The 10,529-nt window shown below is 40.7% G+C and overlaps 1 protein-coding gene across 1 annotated transcript; it reads right to left on the minus strand.

The window, feature by feature from the left end:
• Nucleotides 1–4,474: 4,474 nt before the first annotated feature.
• Nucleotides 4,475–9,269, minus strand: LOC120309367 (volume-regulated anion channel subunit LRRC8D-like). Its single transcript, XM_039346528.1, has 2 exons — nt 9,138–9,269; nt 4,475–7,832 (listed from the first exon to the last, which is right to left on the minus strand). Exon 2 carries the CDS (start codon nt 7,828–7,830, stop codon nt 6,652–6,654), a length of 1,179 nt encoding a protein of 392 aa, XP_039202462.1. The 5' UTR covers nt 7,831–7,832; nt 9,138–9,269; the 3' UTR covers nt 4,475–6,651.
• Nucleotides 9,270–10,529: the final 1,260 nt, after the last annotated feature.

Here is a 10,529-nt window from a genome sequence, read left to right on the forward strand (position 1 = left end):
CCCTCCCCCACTACCACTTTTCTAGGGTGGTCGTGTACCACCTTCCAGGTGCCAATGTACCACAGGTGGTACCCGTACCACTGGTTGAAAAGCCCTGCCTTAGATGGCTATGATGGAAAGGAACATCTTATTTGAAATAACAAAGGACTACTTAGTTGGACAAACCTGGAGCAAATTGCTTCAAGCCTACCAGAACTACTGACCTTTATGAACATATTTTCCCCAACCCTTGCCCCGTTTACAGGAACTGAAAAAGGTGCATGTTTTCTCATGAACTAGCTAGCACCATCATCTATCTGGCCTTGAGAGATCTAAGGTGGAAGTGCATGAAAACAGTTATGCTGTAGCAAAAAGGCTACAGATTTACTGTAATGAAATTTTAGCAGAAATTTGGATTGCCCCATTTTAGGACCTAAACTTATAACCCGTAGCAATCAGAAAGAGACTGGAAAAGGCCATAAGACTACAAGAACCTGGAAAAGGGACACATTGAAAGAGTGCGGACTAAAAAAATATTGCCTAATTATGACCAGTATTTAGATTCAGCACCTGACACTACTTTTTGGGGGGGCAGGGGAGTGCCTTCAACTCAGTATTTACTGACTGCAATTAGTCCCTCCAGTTTCCTTGATAACATTTTTGGAAGTGGTTTAGCATTGTTTTTTTCCTGGGACTGAAAATGTGACTGGCCTAAAATCACCTAGCTCAGGTAGGCAACCTTGGTTCTTTTATGACATGTGGACTTCAACTCCCAGAATTCCTGAGCCAAGGTTGCCTACCTTTGACCTAGCTGGCTTCAGCCTAAGGTGGGACTAGAATTTATTTTATGTTATTATTTTATTTCCTGCCTTTATTATTTTTACAAATACCTCAAGGTAGAGAACATATCCTGCATACCTTCCTTCTTCTATTTTCCCACAACAACAATAACAACAACAACCTGTGAGGTGAGCTGGACTGAGAGAGAGTGACTGGCTCAAGATCACCTAACTGGCTTTCATGGCTAAGGTGGGACTAGAATTCACAGCCTTCCAATTTCTAGCCTGGTGCCTTAACCATTACACTACTCAACCACTAATGCCATCAGTCACAGTATTCACATTGAGTAGGCAAGCTGGCAATATCAATCACACGTCTTACTGTATCCTGGGGGGAAATGTTCACTTCTGACAAGAAATTGACCGAATGTTGGTACAGCACAGCAAATTGAAGAAACCACAATGCTAAATTACACACAAACAACACAGGGAAGCAGACAGGGAGGAATGTTAGGAAAAAGAGAGGCAAAAGGAACAAAGAAGATGAGCTCTAAGCTTCTCGTACTCTGAAACCAACCCCAAGGATGTAGCAAAGCAGAAGGCTAGAGCAATGATGCTATTGCAAAACTCTGCAAATTTCTCTTGACTGCCAATACAAGCAGTGATTGGATGCCAAACCTTTACAAGCAAGAGAAATGTGACATTCCTTCTAATAGTTCGAGCTCCCACTGCTGCCCTTTGAATTCCCTCCTCAGTGTGAAAAAACAGGAACAGAAAGTCTGACCCAGCGATTAAAAAAAAAGACAGAAAATAGTCCTGCATGTTTCTGGAGGGAGTTTGATGCATCAAATAGGGAAAAACAGAACGGTGGTGAAGGAGATTGCCTGGGATTAGAAGGGGACCATCCACATTGATCTGACATAGCCAGTTAGAGGCATCTAATTTTGCCCATTACTTTTGTGTCACATTGTTACCAACATAATGCGTGGCAAAACACTACAGGTTCGCACATCTTGCTACTACTGCTGAATGCTATTGTTCTAAAGAGAAAGATTCTAATGGAACAGCTAAGGATGACTTAAAGCTATCTTGGGAGTTGTAAAGAGGGTTATAAGGCTCAACAGAAAAAAACTACGGCCAAGACATGCTTGTACAGTGGTGAAATACAATATGGGAAAGGCACTCAGTTTCATGAAATTAACTACTATAGGTATCATAGTTTGCTTTTTAAAAAAAGAAAAGTTTCTGATGTGTTGATATAATGAAGAAAAGCATGCATAATATGCTGGATATATCTTAGCAAGCTTGGCTCAATTTACAAGTTTAACAAAATAATTAACTTTTAGTGTAAATCTATCCATTATTGCTTCTTGTATTTACAAATCAGATTATAAGCATTTTCAACAGATCATGGTTTAAAATCCTGGCTAATATATACTAGTACTATAAGGTACAGATGTGTAAAATTTTATGATCCAATAAATGGAATGTTCCACAACTGGAAACGGAATCACTGTCAGAAAATAAGCAATCGCTTCTGGATCACAGAATTTTGAACACAGCTATAATATAGTTATTATGAAATAAAGGGTCCCAATCCAATCTCAAAGTCTTGGTTCCTGCTGCTCAATTATTTCGAGCCTCAGTGTCTTTGAATCATGAAGTTGGAAGGGATTCTTTAAACCAGGGATTTCAAATGCATACAGCAGATGTCACAGACAAAGGAGAAACCTGGTTGCCACCAGCCTGGTAGTATTGCACAGAAATTTCTGCCACGGTTTCTGCCACCTCCTCTAATAGCATACCTACAAAAAATGACTGGGATGGAACCAGCACATGCATGAATATCTGACTATCTAAGACAGAACTAATCATCCATGAGGGAGGGAGGGTGGGACTAGTGAGGGAGCAGGGTGTGCTCCATCCTGCATCAAATATGCTTCTTTCACTTCAGTCTGAGGGCCTTGGAGCTGCAGCAGTGGAGTTGATGGCTATGGAGGCAGATCTGGTAATATCTATGAACATTTGGGGAAGCAGAGAGATTCCAAAAGTTTTCTGCAAGGAGTGTGATGTCTTTTAAAAGATGCTTAATAATTTCAAGTTTTAGATGGCCAAACCCAGCAAAAATAATCATATTAACTGAAAATCATAAATTTGGCATTAAATTTCAGCAGGTCATCAGAAAGTATTCAGAAGAGGGGCCAAAGTAGGACCCAAAGCCATAAGTTGCCCATGGGCTTTCCTACTCCTACTCCTGGCATATGGCTTCTGACTTTGAATGATCTTTATAATACATTTTCAAACCTGAGCTACGAATATCCTCCTTTATCAATCTTTGTAATTAAATAGTGAACTATAAAAACTGAAGAAGCTTCTTGGATGAGAAGTGAAATATCTTCAAGGAAAAACAAAGAAAATCCAGTTGCCTCTTGAAAAACGTACCTTGGGGACAATTAAACAGAGAATATACATAGAAACTGGCAAGCCCCAGACCAGACAGGGAGCCATATTTCTGTTTCTAAACCTGTAACGGGAAAGAGCTGCTGGAATGGGGGCTGGCAGGAGGAACAGATCCCAGCCTTTGTCCAGAGTGTGATTCCACTGGACAGTGCCTTGCCCAGGCTTTGACTCCATTGGAGGGAAAGCCCCACAAAGGGGGTCAGGGTTGAGGGCAACGGCCTGGGGCTGAGTTAGGTAGGAGTGAGGGGGACACCTCACTTTGCAACAGGGCTCCTTCTCTACTGAGCCAATGGCTTCATTACTCCCAGCTGCTCTGCCTGTAAGAGCCACCACCGCATGCCCAGCTCCAACATCCATGGCAACCTCAACCAGCATTGTGCAACCATCCCTTGAGCCTAAGTAGCCAAAGGGAAATAGCAAAAAAAACTTGCAGCTTTGCGGGAACTTTTTTTAATTGTAAGGTGACCAACATTTTTACAATGAAAAGGAGGACACAAATAAATTGAAGAAAAAAATATTGTAAATAAAAGAAACATTTTATTCATTGCAACAATAGTACAGAATACACTATAATATGATAAATGCATAATAAAAACATTTGTAACAATAACATTTTATATTGTAATTATGCTTACATGCCGCGCCCCCACCCACAGCCGCCCCTCCAGCACTGCAGCCCCGACGTGTAGAGCAGGCCCCACGGCTCCCAAAGCACCAGCTGTGCTGGCTCCAGCCCCGGGGGGCAGCCCGCCGTCAACACACCCGCCTGCAGTTGCCCCGCCAGCACCACCGCCCACCCTGCACAGCCCCGTGTAGAGCAGGCCCCGTGGCTTCCACAGTACCGGGGGCAGCCGGCCACCGCTGCTCCTCACACCCCCGCCCGTAGCAGCCCCACTGCCTCTGCCTCCTACGCCTGCAGCCATTATTGCCCTAGCAGGGCCGAAGATCAAGAGAAAGTTACCATGGCGTTGCCACTCCAGTCTCCTCCAGGTATCTTTGGGACTAACTAGGAGATGGTGTAGTTGGATAGCAGGGAGGGGTGCAAAGATCCTGCCAATTCGCCTTCGCTGCAGATAACTTACATGTGCAAAGTTTGCCGGCCAGGTGTTTTGGCTGTTCAGCAGCAATTCCTATTGACTTTTGAAAGCCAATAGGGGGAGTAGCACAGCTCATGCAAAAGTTGAAAAAAAACATCAAAAAAAGGTGCCAGAACGCTGTTCTGAGCATTCTATGAGAAAAAAAAAAGCCCTGCAGATTAGTCTTCAAATATCAAAAAGGAGGACATGGAGGACACTTTTCGAGGGAGGACAGAACTTAAAAAAGGAAACTGTCCATCCTAAAGGAGGACAGTTGGTCACCTTATTAATTGAATAAATGTGTATGATCCTCTTCGTTTTCTTCCCTTTTGACTGACAAGATACTTTTTTATCAGTGCGTTGGGGTTGCTGCTTCCTTGTGTTATGCTCAAATACCTCCAGGGAACATGAAGGAAACGGAGAATCCATCTCTTCTCTGGGTGTTGAGCTTCGAGCTATTACTTTTAGGAACTGGCAGCCTTCCCCTCCTCTGTTTGCACTAACCTTCTTTTTGTGGAGTCATCTTAGTTTCTGCAATTATCCTCCCTTCTTTTTGTCTTTTGAATAGAGCAGGGGGGTCAAACTCGAGACGTCATGTGACATCGCGCAACGTATCGGACCAGTTTTGCCATTGCTGGAAATGGGGTGGGCGCAGCTTCAGTATGATGAAACCAGCCCGTGGGCCGGCAGTTTGACACCCCTGGAATAGAGTGAATCTCATTTTTAAAAATTCATTGCATTTGTTTTGAGCACCTTTTTCTATTAGCCTTTTCCCTGCCATGACATCCCTTCATTGGTCAACAGTATTAAAATCAGCCTTTTTAAAGTCCAGGATATGACTTGACTAAACTCAGCTTTTGTTTTCCTTAGCATTAAGAATTCTTGCAATTTTATGATTATCCTTCCCTGAATTTCTTGCTACTTTTACTTCTTCAACAAAACTTTTCTTATTACTTAGGATCAGGCCAAGGTCTGATCCTTTTTCCTCTGCCTCCAAAGAAGAATATTGTCAGTAACACAAATTTCCTATTTTGGCATATATTAATTATCTCTCAATAAATGTCCGGGTATTTAAATTTCCCGTCTACTTTATGCATGCTTCCTCTCTTTTCAGTGTAAAACAAAAACACATGTACCTTTATTAGAATCTTTTCAGGAGGTGATATTGTAGCCTTTCCCAGCAAGGCGCAGACAAGGAAGCAAGAATTACACAGACTTCTATAAAGTGTGTTTAATGTTAGGATTGGAGGTAAATTGGAGAAACTTGGAAATGGCAGCAAATTTCCTGTCTTCTTGCATTAGTGGCTGATTAAGACAGTGTCTCTTTGAACCATCTGAATATCTTCCTCCTAAGCTTTTTGCAGCCTGACCTGAGCTTCTGTTTATTACCAAATTCTTCCTTATCTCTTGATGCTTTAGGTCCAATGTTCCTTCCATGACTTTCCCACTTCCCATAATCTCTCATAACAATTGTGTTAGTAATTAAAAATGAAACCAGCTCCTATAGAAAGAGTTATTCATTTAAATTCCTCTGACATACATATTTATCACTTGTTCTTCATTTCACCGATAAATCTATAACGCTTAAAAGAAAAGGAAAAAAAATGCTTTTTCAATATTGGTTTTTTAGTTAGAGAATTTGGCCCTTTTGTTATAGTCTATCCAGTTTCCACAACAGTAATAGTTGCAATGAAGCGTGCTCTGGATATAGCCTGAATTTTGTTCAGTGTGTTTCTGCTCACTTACTGCCTATGGAGGAGCAGGATTCGCATTCTTCTACTTTCTCCTCTTCCATTTCCTCTGTTTTCAATTTATAGAGTATACTCCCTTTTGTGTTTATAAAATAAGCACAGATTTCTTGTTTTTTAAACCCGGGACTTAGCAATAAGTTAACAACAGTCAGACCTGGTCTTTTATTTTATCCCCAAAGCCCACTGCAGTCAATTTATGACCTAGTATTTACTTCCAATCCATTTATCAATTCCTAAACTTATTTTCCCTTGGGATAAATGTTTCATTCCAGGCTTATTATTATATGACTTGCTTCCAATATAACTTTCTCTTCTCGTAAGGCATAATTTTTAGCAAGGAGAAATTCCTCTCTGAGATAGAAAAAAAAAAAGAAGGTACAGGCAGCCCATAAGATTTTTATATTAGCCCTAAATTAATCTGGGCTATTTTCAAAGAGGATTTCTTAGTTTTTTATTTACAATTGTTTAATATTTTCTTCTTTTGGGTAAGTGGATCACACTTGTGTTTTTATGGCACCTGAAAAAGAAACTCTCAGGTTTTGGCCTTTGTAATCAATAAGATACTTTATTAAGGATTTGTTCGAATGCTTATTTACTTATATGTTTTTATTTTGATGACAGGGAAGGATAATGGCAGCTAACCTTTTTTTTAGTACTCAATTTACCACTGGAGACTACATCCAGCATGTCGTTTTTATGCATGGCTGATAAGAAATTAGCAAGCCGCCACGAATAGAGTTGATTACACTGGTCAGCCATGTGTAGCAAAAAAGCAAAATCATTCTGTCCATCTGGGATATCAAAGACCCGACTGTCTTCATGCGCTTGCTTAAAAGAATATTTCTGCAGTGGTTGCCACAAAAGCCATAGGAGTGAATAAACCCCCACAACTCCATGCAGGAATACTAAAAAAATATAAGTAGCTATCAATTTCTGTAGAATGAAAGCCATGCTATGGGTACAGATGAATGTAGAATAGCCAATGAGGTTTTGTATGTCTGCCAGGCAAACATGCTTGAAGGAGATGGATCCTATACAGTTGAAGGTATAACCTAGCACAGTTAGAACCTTTGCAATTTTGAGAAAGGTTTGTCCCAAATAGATTCTATAAATCATCCTACCACCTTCAGTGTGTGCTCTGAATCTACGGATCTTCTCAAAAAGGGCCTGGCCAAGTTCCCGATCCTTTGCATCCAGGATGGGAGAAGAAGGAGACTTGAGTTGTCCTAGATACTGCATATTCACAGTATTTGTGCGCGCACCTAGGAAGTGCTGGCAACCTATTTCAGAGAGAGCCTTGGTGGTCCAAGGTGACTCAAAACATTTCGTGAGAATGGACAAGAAGTGTTCAATCTTTGATGAAGTCTTAGGATATCGGAACCAGAAGTTGTTGCTTGCCATTAAGAACAGTGAATTGACAAGTGCAAAGTAAGGGAAATACTTCAAGAACCAGGGCAGAACTTTCTGATAACAGACATAGCTGATGTATAGATACTGTTGGTAGTCCAGATTGATGGAGCGATGACTGTTTGCCACAGGAAGCTCTTCACTGATGGTTTGATCCATAGCTTGAGTCTTGGGTACAACTGCTGAAGTTTCATTTAGCTTATGATTCAGAGGAAGACAAGTCATGTTATCAACAGAGATTAGTAGCGTTCCTGAGAGAACAGAAATCATCAGCATTGCTAATACCAAATAGTCCATTAGGACATCCCACCAAGGCTTCAAAGACTGGAACTGGGCAAGGCTGTCATTGAAGAAAGTGACTTCTGACAGGGCAAACATCACTAGAAAAAAACAGGAATAATTAATAGGAATTGAGTAATTCATTTGACTGTTGCACTAAAACAAGCGAAAATTTTAGAGCTTTAAGTTAAGTTGTCTTAACTTCAATTTGAGAGCTCGGAAGACAAAGATCTTATAACAGAAACAAAAATTATAAAATACTGTTATCTGCTCTGAGGAAAAACTATATGTGGTTTATTTGCTGAAAAATGGTTGAACAAATAATGTTTAGTAGAAATGCAAATTAGGCTACCAAAAAAAAAAAAATACATTGTCCCATCTGCTGTAGAGAGAAGTATAGGTAATCCTTCACTTATGACCACAATTGGGACCAGAATTTTGGTCATAAATCAGGACAGTTGTAAATTGAGGCATCCACATGTTCGGACTTAATTTTACGGCAGTCATTAAGCGAACCGTGTGGTCATAGCTCTGAATCACAAATCATTGAACAAATCATAGGGTCATAAGTGCGAACCCATTCTCCTAAATGAATGGTTTTTTTTCCGCTGGAAACTGGCAAAAAACATTGGAAACCGACAAAAAACATTACAAATCACAGTCACAGGGCTGCAGGACATTGCAAACAGTCATAAATGTGAACTGGTTGCCAAGCACCTGAAATGCTGCCGTTACCGTGGGGGAGGGGGAGCGGCATGAGATTATGCAACAACCAGAAGTACTTTATGGGCTGTAAAGCATGCTGAGGCCACTGTAACTCTGAATGGCTGCTAAATGGCCAACTGTAAATCGAGTACTACCTGTAGTATAATATTCAACCTATATTATCAAAGAAGCAAAAGATCAAATATCTTTCAAATGCTTGTCTTTTACTGAATGTAAAATATTAATTAATAAACAAATACAATAAAAATACTATTGCATGTCTAAAAGGTATCAGTTCCTGAGCTGATGACCCTTGTTTGCCTTTTTTTTTTTCAAGTAAGCCTTGGGGGGGGGGGACAAACAGCTTATAGTATTAACTCAGGTGGGATGTTTCTTATAGTTTGGATCATTTTATTATTGTATGTTTTCTAAACAGTCTTAAGACTAATGGTAGCTGCTAGTCTATTAAGTATTAGACAAAGCATGTAATTCATTAGCTGAGTTGGTCTTTGTCTTAGAGTGTCATATAGCCTGATTGATGTGATTTGTAAACCATAGTTTACAGCTCGGTGTGCCATGTGGCAAAACAATACCTCCCACCTTACCGCTTGCCCACATTACCCACCACTGACCACAAGCCTCGCGGACCTGCCTTCCCTCTCTTATTCTTTCCCTTCCTCAGTCCAGCATCAGCTCCTCACCTGCAGGAAGCCAATCCTTTCGGCAGGCAATCTGTTCTTCTATCCAGGTGGGTACCCGTTCCCAAATCTTCTCTCCTTTATCTGTGATTGCCTACGATTTCTCAGAGGCAGCCCCTCAGCACAAGAGGCTTTTTGTCATCGCCATGGCAGCTGAATGCAGGAGCAAAGGACTGGAAGGGGGGAGAACAAAGCTACTGTGAACTAGCCAGGAGGACTCATTAGGCTTTCAGCATGATTGCCCTCTCTTGAAATGCAAAGAGCAAAGCATGAAGGAGGAGGAACAGAAAAACTTGCAAAAATCACTAAACATATTAATCATAGAACTATTAAGAGAATTTTTTAAAAAAAATATGCATTCTTCCAACAATATTAAATAAGACCAGCTGATTATGGACAGTTTAATACTGGTATCTCACTATTAAAATTACAGAGGCAAAACCAGGAGGCAGAAAAAAGTGGGATATCTGACAGCATCTTCCAGCCAAACTTTTAAACTTCAGTCCCTCACCATGCCGAAGAAAACTTGTTTTTAACAATGCAGATTAAAGTGGGACCCAGCAGATAAGGACAATTGCCAAAGGGGGAAAAAATGGACTAACGTTGAGTACAGGTAGTCCTCAATATACGACCACAATTGAGCCCAAAATTTATGTTGTTAAGTGAGAAATTTGTTAAGTGAGTTTTGCCCCATTTTATGACTTTTTTTGCCACATTTGTTAAGCGAATGACTGCAGTTGTTAAATCAGTAGCACGGTTGTTAAATGAACCTGGTTTCCCCATTGACTTTGCTTGTCAGAAAGTTGCAAAAGAGGATCACATAACTCTGAGACATTGAAACCGTCATAAATGTGAGACAGTTGTCAAGCATCTGAATGTAAATCAAGTGACCATGAGGATGCTGCAACAGTCATAAGTGTGAAAAATGGTCATAAGTCACTTTTTCAGTGCTGTTGTAACTTTGAATTGGTCACTAAATGAACAGTTGTAAGTAGAGGACTACCTGTATGGCAGTAAAAGAGATAAGAGTATGATAGGGGTGTGTGTGGGGGGAGACTCTATGGTGTCCCCTTCTCTGGATGCCTTAATCACCAGAAACGTAAGGCAGCATAGAAGATGGCTTTTTCATAATTTGATTCTCATGAGAATCTTAGGTAGAAAGTTACTGGAATTGTACTTAGCTTTTGAAGGAAGCACCCCCCAAAGTATTCTTGGTTGTAACTAACGCTTTTTCCTCTGTATCTTTCGTTCACTTCTCCTGTTAACCTGTCGGGAAAAACTAGATGGCTGTCCATAAAGAAAGGGCAGTACCCACAACCATCTTGATCTGCTTGCACATTCTCCACTCTGAGTTGTGCAGCACAGAAGGCTGTTTATAAAGGACTTGCCTCCTTG

The sequence above is a fragment of the Crotalus tigris genome, unplaced genomic scaffold, assembly GCF_016545835.1.
Source record: "Crotalus tigris isolate CLP2741 ecotype Arizona unplaced genomic scaffold, ASM1654583v1 scf7180000018005.443694, whole genome shotgun sequence".
NCBI classification, from domain to species: domain Eukaryota; kingdom Metazoa; phylum Chordata; class Lepidosauria; order Squamata; family Viperidae; genus Crotalus; species Crotalus tigris.